Source organism: Drosophila erecta, unplaced genomic scaffold, assembly GCF_003286155.1.
Source record: "Drosophila erecta strain 14021-0224.00,06,07 unplaced genomic scaffold, DereRS2 tig00000021-arrow-pilon, whole genome shotgun sequence".
Lineage (NCBI taxonomy): Eukaryota > Metazoa > Arthropoda > Insecta > Diptera > Drosophilidae > Drosophila > Drosophila erecta.
The window spans coordinates 5,929,890-5,949,693 of record NW_020825198.1 but is presented as its reverse complement, the minus strand read 5'-3'; the positions used below and the strand labels follow the sequence as shown (position 1 = coordinate 5,949,693).

Below are 19,804 nucleotides of genomic sequence, written 5' to 3'. Positions count from 1 at the left end.
AAGGCAATGCATATTCATATGTATGAATAAAACCCACACCACCCGCTTCCTCTCGTTATGCCCACTTAAGTGCAATCATTTTTACGAACTATTGAAATACATTTCATCTGGCATGGACCTCGACCTGCACAACAAGCCAACAATCAAAGGCTACGTGCATGGCAACAATATAAAAAAAGAAATGGAAAAACGTGGCCGAATCGAAATTATTGATAATTCAATCGTCATTTCGATTTGTTTAAAGCCCGCGAATGCGTCCACGCCACTCGCATTCAACTGTCAAAATCTTGGGCAAATAAAGCGGAAATGAATTTCCCGATTTCCCGATTCCCCGATTTCCGCCATGTTTGCCTTTGTTCTTGGCCCTTTGTTTGGTCGGCATTTCATCTCCCTGTCATCCCTTTTCTCTCCGTTTTTTCCAGGTGGTTCAAGGAGGAGAACGAGCAACTGCTGCCGCTGCAACTCAGCGAACGCATCACCATCGTATCCGCAGGGCTCCTGAAAATCACCAAGGTGCGTAGGTTGCACTGCGAGAAATACCAGAAAATTTCACTTCATTTGCAAAGTTTCATTTAATTTTATGATGTTGCTTTGGATAACAGCCCCAAAATGGGTTGCATATTTTTAATAAGGAATCGATTGATATTTATCCTATCATTTCATCAAATATGCCAAGAAATGGTTACCCACCTTTTTTATTTTCGAAAAACCTTAGCCTCATCTTCAAAAACCAATTTCATTGAGATAGAAGCCTGAAACTTTTTCTTTACACCCATAATGGGCGGGTTGAAGGGGCAGAAGTGATGGAAAACCCCGCTGATTGCCAATTGATTTCGTCCATCGCAGGCACGTCTCGAGGATAGTGGAAAATATTTGTGCTGGGTGAACAATACGGCTGGCGAGGAGACCATCCAAGTGTCGCTAACGGTGACAGGTGAGTGCATCTGGCTCTGGGCTTCACTGTATGTGTGTAGATGGGCACTCAAAACGCTGGCAACCCTTTCGCAAACACAGCTCCTTTGACGGCGCACCTGCAGCCACAGGTGCAGACGGTGGATGTCGATAAGGATGCGCAATTCCAATGCATTGTCTCTGGCCATCCGGTCCACGATGTCAACTGGCTCCACGACGGCAAACCCATACTCAGGGACAATCGGGTTGAGGTGAGCAGACACCCCCATATTATCCATAATTTAATCGGCTTTTAAAATCTCAAGCGGAGAGGTTATTTCGTTCAATTCGGTATGATTTTTATGACACTTCGTGGTTGAAAGTCTTGACATCATTCCTATAAAGTTGCCATTAAATTGAGACAATATTTCTAATATTTATTGACAACAAGATAGAATGCTATATTCGACTTTCCCGACCATCAGTACCCGTTGCAAATTTTGATGATGTTACCCCTTACAAAAAAGACGAAAATTGTCTAAATATGGAATGTCATACATCGTTGAGCTTGTTATTTAAATTCCAATCGATGTGAATTCAAAGTTTGGAAATTTAATTTTTTGCCATTTTTTGCAAATTTTGATGATGTTACCCCTTACAAAAAAGACGAAAATTCGGCCAAAAATAAATTTTTCAAAGTCCGTCAAAAAGTGATAGCGATGGTTAGTAGAGGTAATTAGGAGTAAAAAACTGTAATTCTTTTAGTCGTGGTACCATTTTTGACCAAGTTATGCAGAAAAGACGCATCGTAAATATTGAGTTTTTGAATAAATTGGATTCTATGATTTTTTGAATAAATAAATTCAGTTTTTTTATCACAACATTCGAAATAATTGTCCAAATATAGAATGTCATACGTCGTTGAGCTTGTTATTTAAATTCCAATCGATGTGAATTCAAAGTTTGGAAATTTAATTTTTTGCCATTTTTTGCAAATTTTGATGATGTTACCCCTTACAAAAAAGACGAAAATTCGGCCAAAAATTAATTTTTCAAAGTCCGTCAAAAAGTGATAGCGATGGTTAGTAGAGGTAATTAGGAGTAAAAAACTGTAATTCTTTTAGTCGTGGGACCGTTTTTGACCAAGTTATGCAGAAAAGACGCATCGTAAATATTGAGTTTTTGAATAAATTGGATTCTATGATTTTTTGAATAAATAAATTCAGTTTTTTTATCACAACATTCGAAATAATTGTCCAAATATAGAATGTCATACGTCGTTGAGCTTGTTATTTAAATTCCAATCGATGTGAATTCAAAGTTTGGAAATTTAATTTTTTGCCATTTTTTGCAAATTTTGATGATGTTACCCCTTACAAAAAAGACGAAAATTCGGCCAAAAATTAATTTTTCAAAGTCCGTCAAAAAGTGATAGCGATGGTTAGTAGAGGTAATTAGGAGTAAAAAACTGTAATTCTTTTAGTCGTGGGACCGTTTTTGACCAAGTTATGCAGAAAAGACGCATCGTAAATATTGAGTTTTTGAATAAATTGGATTCTATGATTTTTTGAATAAATAAATTCAGTTTTTTTATCACAACATTCGAAATAATTGTCCAAATATGGAACGTCATACATCGTTGAGCTTGTTATTTAAATTCCAATCGATGTGAATTCAAAGTTTGGAAATTTAATTTTTTGCCATTTTTTGCAAATTTTGATGATGTTACCCCTTACAAAAAAGACGAAAATTCGGCCAAAAATAAATTTTTCAAAGTCCGTCAAAAAGTGATAGCGATGGTTAGTAGAGGTAATTAGGAGTAAAAAACTATAATTCTTTTAGTCGTGGGACCATTTTTGACCAAGTTATGCAGAAAAGACGCATCGTAAATATTGAGTTTTTGAATAAATTGGATTCTACGATTTTTTGAATAAATAAATTCAGTTTTTTTTATCACAACATTCGAAATAATTGTCCAAATATAGAATGTCATACATCGTTGAGCTTGTTATTTAAATTCCAATCGATGTGAATTCAAAGTTTGGAAATTTAATTTTTTGCCATTTTTTGCAAATTTTGATGATGTTACCCCTTACAAAAAAGACGAAAATTCGGCCAAAAATTAATTTTTCAAAGTCCGTCAAAAAGTGATAGCGATGGTTAGTAGAGGGAATTAGGAGTAAAAAACTGTAATTCGTTTAGTCGTGGGACCGTTTTTGACCAAGTTATGCAGAAAAGACGCATCGTAAATATTGAGTTTTTGAATAAATTGGATTCTATGATTTTTTGAATAAATAAATTCAGTTTTTTTATCACAACATTCGAAATAATTGTCCAAATATGGAACGTCATACATCGTTGAGCTTGTTATTTGAATTCCAATCGATGTGAATTCAAAGTTTGGAAATTTAATTTTTTGCCATTTTTTGCAAATTTTGATGATGTTACCCCTTACAAAAAAGACGAAAATTCGGCCAAAAATTAATTTTTCAAAGTCCGTCAAAAAGTGATAGCGATGGTTAGTAGAGGTAATTAGGAGTAAAAAACTGTAATTCTTTTAGTCGTGGTACCATTTTTGACCAAGTTATGCAGAAAAGACGCATCGTAAATATTGAGTTTTTGAATAAATTGGATTCTATGATTTTTTGAATAAATAAATTCAGTTTTTTTATCACAACATTCGAAATAATTGTCCAAATATAGAATGTCATACGTCGTTGAGCTTGTTATTTAAATTCCAATCGATGTGAATTCAAAGTTTGGAAATTTAATTTTTTGCCATTTTTTGCAAATTTTGATGATGTTACCCCTTACAAAAAAGACGAAAATTCGGCCAAAAATAAATTTTTCAAAGTCCGTCAAAAAGTGATAGCGATGGTTAGTAGAGGTAATTAGGAGTAAAAAACTGTAATTCGTTTAGTCGTGGGACCGTTTTTGACCAAGTTATGCAGAAAAGACGCATCGTAAATATTGAGTTTTTGAATAAATTGGATTCTATGATTTTTTGAATAAATAAATTCAGTTTTTTTATCACAACATTCGAAATAATTGTCCAAATATGGAATGTCATACATCGTTGAGCTTGTTATTTAAATTCCAATCGATGTGAATTCAAAGTTTGGAAATTTAATTTTTTGCCATTTTTTGCAAATTTTGATGATGTTACCCCTTACAAAAAAGACGAAAATTCGGCCAAAAATTAATTTTTCAAAGTCCGTCAAAAAGTGATAGCGATGGTTAGTAGAGGTAATTAGGAGTAAAAAACTGTAAATCTTTTAGTCGTGGGACCATTTTTGACCAAGTTATGCAGAAAAGACGCATCGTAAATATTGAGTTTTTGAATAAAGTGGATTCTATGATTTTTGAATAAATAAATTCAGTTTTTTTACCACTTAGTTACCATCTCAGTTCCTGAGGTCCAGGCGTTCATACGGACAGAGGGACGTACTTTTTATAGTCGGAAACGCGTCCTTCTGCCTGTTAAATACTTTTCAACGAATCTAGTGTACCCTTTTACTCTACGAGTAACGGGTATAATAATAAATACGTTTTAATCGTTATGTTAATATATATTTATAATTTATGCTTTAATTAGATCCTCACCGATCCACCTAGACTGATAATTAAAAAAGTGCAAAAGGAGGACCCGGGAATGTACCAGTGCTTCGTCTCCAACGAATGGGAGCAGATCCAATCCACCGCTGAACTGCAGTTGGGCGGTAAGTTATGATATTGCCCGCCTGATGGGGCTAATAAATTTGCCATTTATCGTTATGGCCATTAATAACCACTTATGGCCGCCCACGCCCTAAACATTCCATCTCAATCAAAAGTGTAATATCCTCCTCGAAGCCGGCGAATGATGACCGCAGACCACACAAATAATTGTTTGCCATAATTGCATTTCATTATTTTCTAATTTAGCAAATTGCTAACATTTTTCACCAACAACACGAACAACAACAAACGCACGGACAAATCACAGTGTAGCAACAACAACGAGGAGCTGCCCATAAAACGCAGCGACGACGACTTAATTTTATTACCAGCACTAAAAATCTAGCCGCAGCCACTAAACAGAGGGGCATTGTTTCTGGGCGGGGCAGGATATTACAGATGAATGGGGGAGCACATTGTACCGCTTAGCTGGCTTGGGGCCACGTACACTCCACGAAACAGGAGCATAATGAATCCGGGCGCTTTGAGGGGTTTATGCGTAGCTCCAATATGATTAAAACTAATCTGGGATCATCAGCATTACGATGGGGAAAATCCCTAAGCAGTTAAGTCGGCTTAGAACATCAAGTATAATTTAAAAGGCTTACCTACAGTTCTAAAATACAGATTTCTGGTCCTAATGATATTACCTCAAACAAAAGTTAAATTTAATAAATCTGATTCAATAGCAATTCGGCTTTGCACGTTTTATTTTGTTAAAAAAGATTAAAAGAGATGATATTCTCTACAAACACTCGTTATTATTTATTTTGTTTAGTATTTGCCAGTTTGTCATAAAGATTATGCGATAGAAAGCCTTAATTCTCAATTAAAAAACTAATTTATTTCCTGGTTTCAGTTTCCAATAGAAACATGAACTAGTCAGCCACACAATAACCCAGATTCTCCACTTCCCGTAGGAGAGATAATCCGCTTTATTGGCCTTCCATCTGTGTTATCTTGTTATCCGATGCCGCATGAACATCAAAGCAGACACATTCGCGCTTTGTCGCTTTGGCAACATTTTGTGATTTGCTTTTAGGCGTAAGCGGAAATTGATTTCGATATATTATTGGCATGCTTGGCACAATAGAGGAAAACGGGGGAGAAAAGCGGGCCAGGAAGTGGAATCCCACCGCCTTCTTTTTTCCTTTGGGGCGTCAAAAGCCCCCCGCACCCCCGCACCACCCACAACCACCGAGAAAAGCGCCATTAAGCGGCCGGATATGGCAGCAATTGTGTCAACGCTGCAACAGTATTCGTATGTCACTGTGCTCTGCAAGTGTGTGAGTGTGCGAGAGAGCAAACAAATATGGCAGCTTATAACTGGGAATGCCAGAGCCAAAAAATGCTACCACTGCGCCAGAGGAAATTGATACAATTTCCATCAGCTGGATAGCATTTGCTCGCTTGTCAAATGCATTTTCCGTTTGCCTTGGCTCAACATAAGCAATACGCAAGGAAAAGCAATGAAGGCTGAGCAAGTGCTTCGCACACGAAAAGTGCAAATCTGGGAATGCTTACTGAAATCTCTCGAAGCGGGATGTTGAATGTCCTTTTAAGGGAATCGGAGCTTCAAAGCGCAGAAATGCACATCATATAACATATAATTTGATGAAGTGTAACATATGGAAAAAAACATATGGAAAACGCAATCAGCAAACTAATAAATTTAGAAAATCTTGTCGCATTCCTTTCGCATTTATTTACATTTTTTTGCTCGGAGTATTGGATTCCCTTTGAGTGCCATTTTAATGAAGATTTCCACACCCGCTCGCACGTAACTCAGTCATGTGCATAATTAAGAAGCAAGCCATCGATGCAATCATCTTTCTGCAATCAAAAAAGCTGAAGGATGAGAAAAGACACAAGCTCAAACAGCCACACACACACACATGTGCAGCAGAGCCATTTCAACAGGCACTAATGAAAGCCCCACAGACAGGCACACATCCTTCCATCCTTCCATCCATCCCTGCATCCTTTCCACAGAGTCAGCCTCCTCATTTGAGCAAAGTTTTCAACTAACACCCATCCCCTCACATTTTCCGTTTAATGTTCGTTTCAGATGCCTCGCCGGAACTGCTTTATTGGTTCTCGGAGCAAACGCTGCAGCCAGGACCCACGGTATCATTGAAGTGCGTAGCCACCGGAAATCCACTGCCTCAATTTACATGGTCCCTGGACGGATTTCCGGTGAGTTCAACCGCCAAACGGCCAAACTCAGCTTGAGCTTAAGACGGAAATGCAGGCAGTACTTCCGTTTCCGCCAAGCAGTTGCCGATAGTTAAGTCGTCATTTGAAACTATTATACTATTATTTCGCTAGATATTTGTCACTGTTTCTGTTCCCACAGTAATATTTTGATCCCAAATAATAATAATATTAAATCCCAAATTTTCCTTTGCTCAAAATGCGACCTAACGCAAAATAACCCAGCCAATTTCAACCCTTGAAAGCTAAGTGCCCCTCTTTTGCTTTTCCTTCCTCAGCTCCACTTGAATTTTTTCGTTTCAAGAAATTCAGTTCTGTTGCCTTTTTTGCCCTGGCTATATTTACAGGGATTTGTTTCGTTTATTTGCATAAATTTTCATTTTCCCTTCAGAGAGAGAGGGAGAGAGAGAGAGAGCGAGGGACAGACTTTCCACTTTGCAAGTCTTGTGCAGTTTCAATCAATTCGATTTACATGCATTTTTTACTTCACCCCGACACTCCCCTGATTTCCCCACTGAGCCTCTCCAAAAGGGCCTGGCTAATTGGCCCACTCTGATAACGAACTTCCACTCCCCCCACTTCAGATACCAGACAGCTCGCGCTTTTTAGTGGGTCAATATGTTACCATCCACGACGATGTCATCAGCCACGTGAATATATCAAATGTCAAGGAGGAGGACGGCGGGGAGTACACCTGCACGGCCCAGAATGCAATTGGCAAGTGAGTAGCCGCAGTTCCATAAATAAAAAAATAAAAACCACACTCGGCGAGCACTTTCCTATATGTAGGTATGGATCTGCTGCATGGAATGGGTATGGGTTTGTTGTGCCATGTATGTTGCATAGGCTCGATAGGGGCATAAAAAGCATTTCCATGCTAAATCATAAATTTAGCCGTAGCATAGAAAAAAACATTCAAGGCTTGTTGGGGGAAAAAGAAGTCCTACACAATGGGCGCGCATTGTTTGCAGGCAGGGGAGCGGCATAAAAACCAAACGATTTGCTGAGGCAGCCAAGGCAACTCCACCCTAGAGATGGAAAAGTGTCCAGGATCAGGCACGGAATCATAAATAGATATGTGGAATAGATGAGCATCATTGTTCATAATTTCATTTATATTTAAACCTAGTCTAAAATTGAATGAAGCTAAAATCTTAAGTAGTATATTTCATGTATTTGAAAGAAAGGAAATTATGATTGCAAATAAAGAAAGCAGTTAACTAAAACTATAGAAATATTTTCCCGAATAAATTAGGGAAGTCTTATGCCCATTCACGACCCCATCTCGAGGACCAAACTAAAGGTCTGCCAATGTTTTATTTCCAGAGTCTCGCACAGCGCCAAAGTGAACATCTATGGCTTGCCTTACATACGCGAAATGCCAAAAATAACAGGAATTTCTGGCTCTGATTTGATTGTTAAATGTCCCGTGGCTGGTTACCCCATCGATAAAATTCACTGGGAGCGAGGTGAGCTATATGTATAAAAATATATTTAAAAAAATATGTGCATATGTATATACTCGTATATCTGTGTACCCATTCGGATATGCGATGCGGTGTGTGGCATATATATTTGATATCTTTTTTGGTCATGATGTTTCGCTTTATGCTTATTTGCCTTTTGGCCAGTTGTTTGTTATTAAAAATGGTATGTTTGTTATTGCGCATATCAGTGAAAATTATTAAAACTGCAAAACAAACGTTATTCTTTTGAAACGCAGTTTCTTTCGGTTTCAAGCGAAATAAATTTAAATTCGAATAACCGCGTTTTTTATTATTATTAATTATTATCTTTGCACGCTCGCATGTGAGTGCGTTAACATATATTCTTGTTTATGATGCATATATTTCCAAAAATAAAAATAAAAACAAAAGTAATCAGCAATACTCTGGCGATTTTCAGTTTGAGGTGAATAAATATTGAAACACGAAGTGAATTAAATATGAAGTTTACACTTGAAGGCTGTCAAAGCAATTTCTTAAATGTATAACTATTCAAAAACATTAAAATAAAATGTAAAATTAAAATGTAGGTGTTTTATTTCAAAGCAGCTAGCATTGATATTTTCCCCAAGCTGAATCAATAAATCCGCTTTTATTTTGCTTATTTCTTATACAACTACTCCGCTTCCACTAGTGCATGCAAATAAATAAGCTGTGCCAAAAAATAGAGACACCAAATGCTATATGGCCAGTCATAAATCGCATAACTTTGTTTTATGCGGTGCAGCCAAATTAATTGCCAACCTCTTTCCGCTTTCTCCCATTTCTCACGCTCTTTTTTCTTGCCTCAAAATGATGGAAAAAAACGAATAATATAAAAGATGGCCAAACGCTGCCCATAAATCGCAGGCAGCGTGCCTACAACAATGGCACCTTAATTATCGAGCAACTGCAGCGCCTCGAGGATGCGGGCACCTACACGTGCATGGCCCAGAACAAGCAGAAGCAAACATCCCGCCGGAATGTGGAGATCCAAGTGCTGGGTGAGTTCCTCTTTTCCGATATTTAAAATTGCGAAAGCGCAAGCTGGAAATGGAGGCTTGAAAATGCCGCTGCAGCTGCTACAATGAAACTATTCCAATTAGAGTGGCGAGCGAAACTATGCAGCCGCAACAGCAAAAGCAACAGCAACTATTTTCCCAGTTAATGCACATGCAGGCTGTGGGTGGTGGGTGGTGTTTGATGGGTGGCTTGCGGGTGGTTGCTGGATGGCTGAGGGGTGGCTGTGGGCTGCTAGTAGACCCACAATGGAGTCATTGACTTTTGTGTTCTGTCTGCGGCAACTGCGCCTCGTCATCCGACTCCTCCTGCCTTACTCTTTATAATAATTCACTCGGCAGCTGTTGCCAAGCCGCAGTTGCATTGATGCGAGTGCCACGCCCAGCGAACGCCCCCTTAGTTCCACCACCAAAACATCCTTGATTATCGAGCTCAGTGGGTTTTGTGCTCAAGCCAACTGCCATGGCAATTGTTAGCCGATTTTCGCGACACTAACCGTTTTTGCCCCCCGCCCATCAAAGCGTTTTTTGGTTTACGACTGTTGTTTCATGTTTTATGGCTTCCTTCCGATTGCAGTGCCGCCGAAAATTATGCCCATCCAGGCGATGACGAACATGCTCCGCGAGGGAATGCGCGCCGCCATTTCCTGCCAGATCCTCGAGGGCGACCTGCCCGTCAGTTTTCGCTGGGAGCGCAACGGAAAGCCACTGATTGGAACGGGGTGAGTTCTAGACTTTGTTAACTTCACTTTTAGTCTAAATAATTGGGAAACATTTTTGAAGAACACCCTGAACCATAAATACTTCCTTTTGCTCAACAGCAATGAGGTGTTCCGTCGCCTGGATGAGTATTCGGCAAGTTTGGTCATCGAGCACATATCCTCTGACCATTCCGGAAACTACACCTGCATTGCCAGCAATGTGGCGGGTACGGAAAGGTTCACCGTACCCCTGACCGTGAATGTGCCGCCCAAGTGGATCCTGGAGCCAAAGGACTCGAGTGCCCAGGCGGGGGCAGATGTCCTTCTGCACTGTCAGTCCTCAGGATACCCCACACCGACAATTACCTGGAAAAAGGCGATTGGACCAACGCCAGGGGAGTACAAGGACTTCCTTTACGAGCCCACAGTGCAGCTATTTCCGAACGGAACCATTTTCTTCAAGAAGATCAGCAAGGAGTCGCAAGGACACTTCCTGTGCGAGGCCAAAAATAACATTGGTTCCGGTGTGAGCAAAGTCATCTTCCTCAAAGTGAATGGTGAGTACATTCCTGAGTAGTTGTGACGTAACAATAATTGTATGAAACGTTTAAGGAATTGATAACAAGCCTTTGCCTCAATTGGCCTTAAAGAACATTAGATAATATTGAAGTTCTGCACTTGCTTGAAATGGGATTGAGCTCAGACTGCATATTGTAACACTAATTTAATGCCACGCCCCTTTTCTTGCAGTGCCCGCCCACTTTCAGACAAAGACGAAACAGATTTCGGTGGCCAAAGGAAAGCAGGTCCATGTGCAGTGCAACGTGCAGGGCGACAATCCCATCGACTTTAAATGGAAAATCCAGGCAACGCAACAGTATCTCGACGAGTCGCTGGATTCCCGGTAAGAGAGCGAATCCAATCCAATCCCAATCCTGCCCACTTTTAGGGATTTTCCCATTCCTAAGTGTCTGCGTGTCTGGCGAAATCAATTCCAAGTCGATTGCAAACAACAAATTGCTTTTAATTAAAGGAGTTCTGTGTGGGCTTGGATTTCGTTTCCAGATCTGGTGCTCTGCAGCTGGGCAGGGATACCAGCACTTGGCCAAGACCTAACTCAATTTTCACCAGGCAATGAGTTTTCAGTCCTTCTGTGTCTGCCTCATATTTTCGCAATGAGAATTCTCATATGCCAGACTCTAATCAAGGGCTTTCAATTCCCCAGCGTATTTGCCAAACACTTTGAAAAATTTCTATTTGATTCTCTCGAGTGTGAACATCAATATCAATATAAATATGAAATATCACAATCTTAAACAACTTTTGCCAATTATGAGCACAACTTAAAAACGGGGAAATAGGTCAGCACTTCGCTTGGAATCTAATCCAAGTCTTGAGTTGATAACTATTTTTCCGAGTATCCTCGCTCCAAGAACTTCACAAAGACCATCCAATGCAAAAGAAAACTTGTGCCTGCATTTGCTATTTAGAAATGCCATTTCCATGGCCTTCGAGCTGGAGATTCAGTTCCATTTTAGTGCCCACTTGTTTCCTTGTGTATTTGTGTATCGTAAGTGTTTTAATGTATATGTATTTCCGGCTTTCTCTTTTCTTCCGGCCCACACCACACCCCCACACCACCACACCCCCAAACACACACACATACACTACCACCTGCCTTTGGCTTCGCAAACAACTGAATATGCACATGCGTTTTATTTATTTATGCCATTTGCACACGCACACGAATGCCACGTGTGTGCCGTGCGCCTGTGTGCGTGCATGTGCGTATCTGTGTGCGCATTTCGGACTCGTACGTCTTCGTCTTTGTCAACAAAACTACAACTGGCACACCAACAACGTGGAAAACATTGTTATAAAATTGCATTGCATCGCTCACGTTGCGCAAACACGTATCCCACATTCACATTCACATCCACATCCACGTATCCGTATCTGCATCTCCATCTGTGTATCTGGTTCTGTATCTGCATCTGCACCTGGCGTGCATCTGTATTTGCATCTGTATCCGTGCGTCCGTGTCTCCTGACTGCATTTACTTGCATATAAATCACACGACACACACACATAGCTACACAATAAGAGATCAAGTGCTCGACGACGGCATGGTCTCCGAATTGGGCATTTCGCACACATATCGCCAGGATACGGGCATTTATATCTGTCAGGCGAGCAATGCATTCGGACAGGTAAGTTGCAAGGCTGACACTTTTGTGTGGCACACGACACCGAGCCCCTGATATTATTATGTATCGAGTTGACTTAAATCAAACTGTCGGTGGACTAATGGAATTGGGCCGAGCTCTAGTTCATTTCGATCGCTATTTGCAACGTTGTCAGCTCTGTGAGAGCGATAAATCACTTGGATATACACGGAAAAATACGCTTAAAATACGCTCAACATGTTCTAGATGTATTCGCAGAACCCAAGAAGCCATTAGAACCAGCCCCATCAATATCACAGCAATGTCTACATATTTATATGCCTAAAAGTATACCAGGCTGATTTCTTTCTTGGATTTTAATGGAAAGTCCATTTTTAACATTTTGCTGTTGAATTTTAAAACTATAATTTTTCTTAATTTTAAGCTTTCAAATATTAATTTTTTTGGCTTACTCATACAAGGCCAATACTGCGAATTAAAATAGTTAAGCAAATTTAATGTTTGCGGTGTACAAAATCTACAAGTTTGCTGCTGGCTGGCTGGCACAACTCACACACTGTCAAAAAAGTTTTGTCCCAGCCCCGTCTGTCTGCAAGTTGGCCCAGAGACCCTCTTCTCCCCTTCCACCACTGCTGTTAGCCCTAATTTATGGCAATTTGAATGAGACTCAAACAGCAGCTGCAACTGGCTGCCTGTCATGACCCCCACTAGGCGCAAATGAACTCTTAAAGCGCTAACTCGGCCCAAGTCCATATCCATTATCCATTATACACCACCACCATCATCATCAACGTCAGCTAGGCGGAACTAATACAAGTCCATTCGATTTTCCATTTCGGCAGGACGAGATGTCAATCCAGCTCATCGTGCAGGAAGTGCCCGAGCAGCCGAAGAACCTCCGCATCAACTCGCAGCAGTCGCGCAGCCTCCAGCTCACCTGGAGCCAACCCTTTGCCGGAAATAGTCCCATCGAGGAGTACCACATCTACTACAAACAGATATCAGGTAGGAAAGGAATATTAAGTCCGTAAGGTGATATAAATTTGAATATTTTGATATAAGACAAATGGCATCTACAATTATCTTCAGTGACTTCATTGCCAAATATGTAACATACACTACCCACAAATGTCTTATAAATATTACGTATCCGCCTAGTAATTGCCAGGGAAAATATGGCATATCCGCCTAGTTGTACGGACTCGAAAGAATACAATAAAATATTAAAAACATTAACAAATATTTTAGGAGTAAAATATATTGACGAAGAATTAAATATCTTTTTTGATAATTGATAATTGATAATTTACTGAACTCTGCCGACATGTGACTATTAAAATACACAAATAATTAGATTTCTTCTCGCCCTCAGACATTTGGCAGAATGCGGAGCACCTGACCATCGCCGGAGCCCAGACCGTGATCAACATCCAGCAGCTGCGACCGGCGAAGGCCTATCACATCCGCATGTCGGCGGAGAACAAGCTGGGTGCCTCCGAGTTCTCGGAGGTGGTGCAGGTGACCACGCTGGAGGAGGTGCCCTCGGGTCCACCACTAGCCGTGCGAGCTGAGCCCAAGAGCTCCACCGAGATCTTCGTCACCTGGGATGCACCGGAGCGGGATCACTGGAACGGCATCCTGCTCGGCTACTACGTGGGCTACCAGATGTCGCTGACGCCCGAGGACAAGGAGGTTAATCCCACGCAGGGATTCAGCTTCAAGACCGTCGAGGTGCGCTCCCACTTCGGTGGCGAGACGGTGCTGGCCAATCTCAACAAGTTCACCCAGTACCATGTGATTGTCCAGGCCTACACGAGCCAGGGCAGCGGACCACCGAGCAAGGAGATTGCCGTGCAAACAATGGAGGACGGTGAGTGTTGAAGGTGGGATGGGGCAGTGGGATTCGGTTGGGTTGGGCTGACATTGATTGCTTTTGTTAATTGGCCGTACACGAATTTTGACCTGGACCACGGCTGACTTCGAGAGGGAGTCACGGTATGCACTCGGAAAAATCAAGAAATCCGAGGTGTTTTTCCTTAGTGTCTAGGGAAATGAAAACCACATTTATTATCTTAGTGCTTCAAATCATAGAAAAACAATTTGGGGGTGAATTAAAAAAATTTTGAGTCAAATTTACTCGAACATCATAAGTATTTTGGTAGTGCAAGAAAATCGTTTAACAAGCTCTTTGCCCTCCTCTGCAGTTCCCTCATCGCCGCCTGAATCGCCGCAGTGCGATGTCCTGGGCTCCACATCGATCTATATCACCTGGTCACCGCCGGACGTTGATGGTCAAAATGGAAAAATCAAGGGCTACAAAGTGTTTTACATATCGGTGGACGAGCTGTACGGTAAGTCTGCCTCGAAATTTGCTTTTGAGAGGCCATTGTGGCACAGCTTAATTCGATGCTCCATCAATCGTAAAATTATTTGAATCGGCCAGTGCATTAAATGTAAGAATAAGCTAATACTTTTGTATATTTTTTGCAAAGTAACTTTCACAAAAAATATGTTGATTAAGCTGAGACTCGTGGCTGCTTACATTATGTTTAATTCGCAATTAAACATCTCATCACCAGTAAAGTACGACAGTTTCATGGGGATTTCAATGCATTTACGCCACAGCAGCGCTGGTCAATTACCACGCTGGAATGTGACCAGAATGCTGTCGACCAAAACCACAGCCTCTTGGCCAACTTATTTTTGAAATTTATGGCACTCGGCAATTAATTAGCCCACTTCATGGTCCTCATATTTCCAATCAGCGCTAATTGTTCTTGTCTCTCCTTCTCTCGCCGCCTGCACTGCTTTGGATGCACGTGCTCAGAAACCGATCCGGAGGTTGTCAAGTCAACAAATCAATACGTCACCATCGAGAATCTGCGCAAATACACCAACTACACGGTCTGGGTTTTGGCTTACACCAAAGTAGGCGATGGCATGAAAACCAAACCGTTTTATTGCCGCACCCACGAGGATGGTAAGTGGCGTTCGGTTCAATGAACGCGAACGAGGTGCGGCACACCCCCAATCCCATCCAGCAATCCAGCCATCGTACCCATTGCGCCCCTGCTCATCCCCAATCCTCGCCAGCCACCTCGATTCGTTGTCGCTGCCGCGCCGGCAATTTCCATGCAACACCGTGCACACGACCACCATCTGCTGACACATACATTTATTTATATACCATATCTATGTACATATATACGTTCATTTATTTGTGCAATCGCAATCGTGGAATGCAGTGCCCTCCGCCCCGCAGGCCATCAAGGCGATACCCGCGTCGAGCACAAAAATCATAATATCCTGGCTGCCGCCCGACCTGCCCAATGGTGACATTGTGAGTATATTTTTGTAATAACCCAGGGCTCGTTATCATTGGATTAGTTAGGGAAGTCTCGTCAAGGTCAGCCCTTTTGAGGATCAAAAGGAATATGTTGCCCATTAAAAGCAAGTGGAGAGGAGGGATAATATTATTATTAAAGATAATATTCAAAAATAACATTATTGAACATTTTGAAAGAGAGTTTGGTATTAGCATTGGTCCATTTCTGACCAATATCTAAGAAATTTAATGTTCGGGAACAGTCAGAGTCCTCTGAAACTGCTTGGCGCTTCTACATGTTCATCAATATAATCATCAACAGCTTATAAATACTATTATTCGACCCGTTCTTGCATTCCAGACGGGCTACACCTTCTACATGTCCATGCTGGAGGGCGGACGCGAGGAGGGCACCCATAAGCGTCTCCTAGGTCCATTCGTGGAGATGCACGAGACGGTGCGCACCCAGGAGTCGGCCACGTACCAGTTCTGGCTGACTGCCTCCACCAAGATGGGCGAGGGCGAGAAGACGCAAGTGGTCACGGTGCCGCCAAACAACAAGGTGCCCGCCCGCATTGTGTCCTTCAGCCAGCGGATAGTCACGCCCTGGAAGGAGCATCTGGAGCTGCCGTGCCGAAAGGTGGGAGCCCCTGCTCCCGTTACCATTTGGCGCCAGGATGGCCACAATATGGAGACGAGTGCCCGCAAGACGATAGCCAAGAATGGCACGCTTTACATGAAGGAGTGCCAGGCGAGTGATGCGGGAAACTACACCTGCAGTGTGGAGAACACCTGGGGTAAGGACGAGATCGTGTACAACATTGTGGTGAAGGTGCCACCCGAGGCACCCAATCTCACGGTGATAAATGCCTACACGGACAGTCTGCTCCTGGAATGGATGGACAATAGTCACGGTGGCAGTCCCATTCTGGGTTACGTGATCAATTACAAGCGCGACAATGGGGACTGGGAGGAGCTGCAGGTGGACTCGAAGACCACGTCGCACCTGCTGACCAACCTGTGGTGTGGCACTCGATACCAGTTGTATATAACCGCTTACAATAAGATTGGAACGGGCTTACCCTGCGACATAGTCAACTCCTATACGAAGGGAAATCCACCCGTGCAACCAAAGCACTCCCAGATGATCACCAATAACTCAACGAGCGTCACTTGCTGGCTGGACTCCTGGGGAGATGGTGGCTGCGGCATCCTGTACTTCATGATCGAGTCGAGGGTTTATGGCCGCTCCTCGTGGGCGGTGGTCTCCAATCACATTCCGCCGACGGAAAGGATATACACGGTGAGCGATCTGGTACCCGGCACCAAGTACCAACTGAAAGTCACGGCCCACAATAATGCCGGTTCCACCACTGCCATCTACAACTTTACCACGCTGTCCACACAAGGAGGTAGGCTCTCAAACAACGCTCTTCTTAAGATGGGATATTTAAAAACGCATTTTATATTTTAGTGATCTATAACAACGACCACTCCACACCTGTATCCCACCTGAGCGACCTGCCCTTCTATGCCAACTTTAAGCTACTGCTGCCCATATGCTTTTCCCTCCTGATGTTGCTGGCTTTGATTGGTGCCGCGCTATTTCTCAGAAAGCGAAGTAAGGGATCAACGGATTAAGTTAAAATGGAACATGTAGTTATAGCTTTTATATTACAGAGCTAGCTAGCCAGGCCCGTCTGGCCAGTTCCTCGATGTCGGAGTCGCCGTCGCTGGCCAATCTGCAGAACAAACAGAATCGGGACCAACAGTACCTAGCCGTGCGATGTAATCCGGGCACCTCCGCTCCACGGGGATCCAACTCCAATGATTCCGGCAGCTTTGGCAAGGCGGAGGGGAACGAGTACATCGAGGACATCTGCCCGTATGCAACCTTTCAACTGAACAAACAGACTTATAGCGAGAGCTCCTACAGCGGCAATGTCTACAGTGGGCCCTACCACTCGGTGCGCGGATCCTTTGTCTACCACGATGTCAAGCCGGAAAGCTATCACGTAAGTACAGTAGCCATCTCCAATAACTTATTGATACAAGACACTGTATTGTTGATAATTATCATGTATCTGTACGTAGTCCAAGGAACCGGAGTACACCAAGGTGCGGCGAAAAGTGGGTCGTCTCAGGGATCCTCATTCAGAGAGCCAAGGTAGCTATGACATGGTCTTAACGTTCACCCCTCCTGTCATTCGTACAAACCCCGTGTCCCTCCGCCAATCCACTGATTCCGTCTAGCTGTAAGCCAAATTGAATCATCGCTTGTCACAGTCTCGCACCCAAACCCATCCAGAAGCCAATCCAAACGATCCACCGAGCCCTTGGTTTAACCCATCTTTTTCTCATTGCTCTCAACGTTTTTCTCCACCCACATTCGTACATCATCTCGATAAAAACCAACAAACAACGTACAAATCCATCGAATCGTACTAAACTTTTTAGAATCGGACAATCCAGGTTCAACAGATTCCGAAGTTAGGAAAATCCTAACGCTTCACATCCCAATTACAGAATATGACACACTCGGCTCCGAGTCCGACAATGATGTGTCTGCGCGCGCTCTAAACTCGGCCAAGTATCGTGCACAACGTGGTAAGTCTGCAGGAGAATACCCGGTATACCATCTCTGAAGTTCTATTATATACTATACTCGTAGTTAGAAGATTTAAACGAAGTGTAGCTTACTGTAATACTAAAGGGCGCCTTTGCACTTTCAGATACCCAGGACGAGACTTCGTCCTCCTCCGAAACCACGCCCACTAGTATGACCCGGAAATCGAAACCGCCCTTCGCCGCCCGGAAGAGCGGAAAGCCGGGCACCAGCGGAAAACGGCACGTGCGAAGTTCCAGTGGTTATTCCAGCCACAACGAAGAAACTACTTTTAGGTAAGTGATCTCGTTAAAATGCCATGTGTCGATTGCCGCTACTTACGTAATCAGAACCCTGTACGTTTAGCATATCCAACTATCCACCAAACTATCAGGACCACATAAATCCACCAGCTCGTTTTTCGGATGCCAACGACAAGACGAAGACCCAGACGTCGCCACGAATGCGTGCCAATCAGAAACTACACCGGGAGGCTTTCCAGATAAATGTCTAGGCCCCCAGGACGAAGGAAGTTAATTTTTAAACGTAATCTTAAACTACAAAAATGTATAAACGGAAATCGCGCGTAACGAAACTGTACAATTTGTTGTAAATCCACCCAAAAACGAGGAAACAATTTCGAAATTGTATTGAAATTTCGACAGACTTCAAAGAAAATCACTTCCAGCTATAAAAAAAAAATTGAAAACAATACCTAAAGTCAGTAAATGAAATGCATTTCAACTATTTACAAAAGAGCGGACTTGCAGATAAGTGAATGAATCAAATATTAAACAGATTTAGAAGGAACTTGCTTTTCAACGAACATCAGATGTGGCGAACGAATGGATACAGCGCGAGAAATAAACCATAAGACTTATTTACACACTGATTATGCTTAGTTAAACTTGAAAAGCTGCGTATGTGTAATGAAGATAAGCTTGAAAAAGTTGAGGCGAGCGCAGAGACGGAGGAATATAAATAAATTAATGTTATAGATCCTAACTTAAGCATTTAATGTATGATAAAGTGAACTGCGGCAGGCCGCAGATGTGAAGTGTCGGGCAAAAGCAGATAACGTATAGTACTATATACGCATAATAATACTATAAACGATATTTGAAGAGAATGCGGAAATTCTTTGCATTTGTAGTGAATTATGGACATTTGGTTGAACTGCATTGTTTGTTTCCAGTTTTCAAGTTTTCAAGTTTTGCATCAGTTTGTAAGTGTTTGCGACCAGAATGCTTGACAACTGTTAGCTAGTTACTTAAATAAATAAAATTAATTTACGGGGATACAATAACACGAATGCATTCACATAGTTTATGAAACTGTTGTACATAGCTAAGCGTCATACAATTACTTCTAAAATCGTATTATACAACAAAACCGAAAATACATGGAGCATAAGAACGTATTAAATGTTAGAGGAAGATATTACCGAAAGCCAAACCAGCATGCATTTCCACAAGCCGAAACTAAGCGACCGCTCAAACTAGACCACTACCAACCCAATACCAACAGATATAGACGAATATTTGCCAAATAGCATACACATCCGATACACAGACACTGCTCCTGTACCATATGGACACTCGTATATATAACTCTATTTTCCAATAGCTACTACAACGACAAACAACAACCAAGCAACCAATT

At 42.1% G+C, this 19,804-nt stretch overlaps 1 protein-coding gene across 3 annotated transcripts in view; it reads left to right on the top strand.

The window, feature by feature from the left end:
• LOC6545804 (Down syndrome cell adhesion molecule-like protein Dscam2) overlaps positions 1 to 19,550 on the top strand; it is a 44,322-nt gene extending 24,772 nt beyond the window's left edge. The window contains exons 6-30 of one of the 3 annotated variants that reach the window (XM_026976642.1): positions 423 to 513; positions 847 to 934; positions 1,015 to 1,163; positions 4,487 to 4,610; positions 6,677 to 6,804; positions 7,407 to 7,543; positions 8,149 to 8,291; positions 9,149 to 9,310; positions 9,903 to 10,047; positions 10,147 to 10,583; positions 10,777 to 10,930; positions 12,119 to 12,236; positions 13,055 to 13,217; positions 13,585 to 14,082; positions 14,417 to 14,563; positions 15,040 to 15,192; positions 15,458 to 15,552; positions 15,899 to 16,949; positions 17,012 to 17,158; positions 17,218 to 17,422; positions 17,474 to 17,552; positions 17,632 to 17,704; positions 17,995 to 18,144; positions 18,270 to 18,438; positions 18,509 to 19,550. In XM_026976642.1, coding sequence (XP_026832443.1) covers positions 423 to 513; positions 847 to 934; positions 1,015 to 1,163; positions 4,487 to 4,610; positions 6,677 to 6,804; positions 7,407 to 7,543; positions 8,149 to 8,291; positions 9,149 to 9,310; positions 9,903 to 10,047; positions 10,147 to 10,583; positions 10,777 to 10,930; positions 12,119 to 12,236; positions 13,055 to 13,217; positions 13,585 to 14,082; positions 14,417 to 14,563; positions 15,040 to 15,192; positions 15,458 to 15,552; positions 15,899 to 16,949; positions 17,012 to 17,158; positions 17,218 to 17,422; positions 17,474 to 17,552; positions 17,632 to 17,704; positions 17,995 to 18,144; positions 18,270 to 18,438; positions 18,509 to 18,656 — 4,954 coding nt within the window. In that variant the 3' untranslated portion in view covers positions 18,657 to 19,550. Of the gene's footprint in view, positions 1 to 422; positions 514 to 846; positions 935 to 1,014; positions 1,164 to 4,486; positions 4,611 to 6,676; positions 6,805 to 7,406; positions 7,544 to 8,148; positions 8,292 to 9,148; positions 9,311 to 9,902; positions 10,048 to 10,146; positions 10,584 to 10,776; positions 10,931 to 12,118; positions 12,237 to 13,054; positions 13,218 to 13,584; positions 14,083 to 14,416; positions 14,564 to 15,039; positions 15,193 to 15,457; positions 15,553 to 15,898; positions 16,950 to 17,011; positions 17,159 to 17,217; positions 17,553 to 17,631; positions 17,705 to 17,994; positions 18,145 to 18,269; positions 18,439 to 18,492 lie in introns of all 3 variants that reach the window. The other 2 variants (XM_026976644.1, XM_026976643.1) reach the window with 2 other exon arrangements.
• Positions 19,551 to 19,804: the final 254 nt, after the last annotated feature.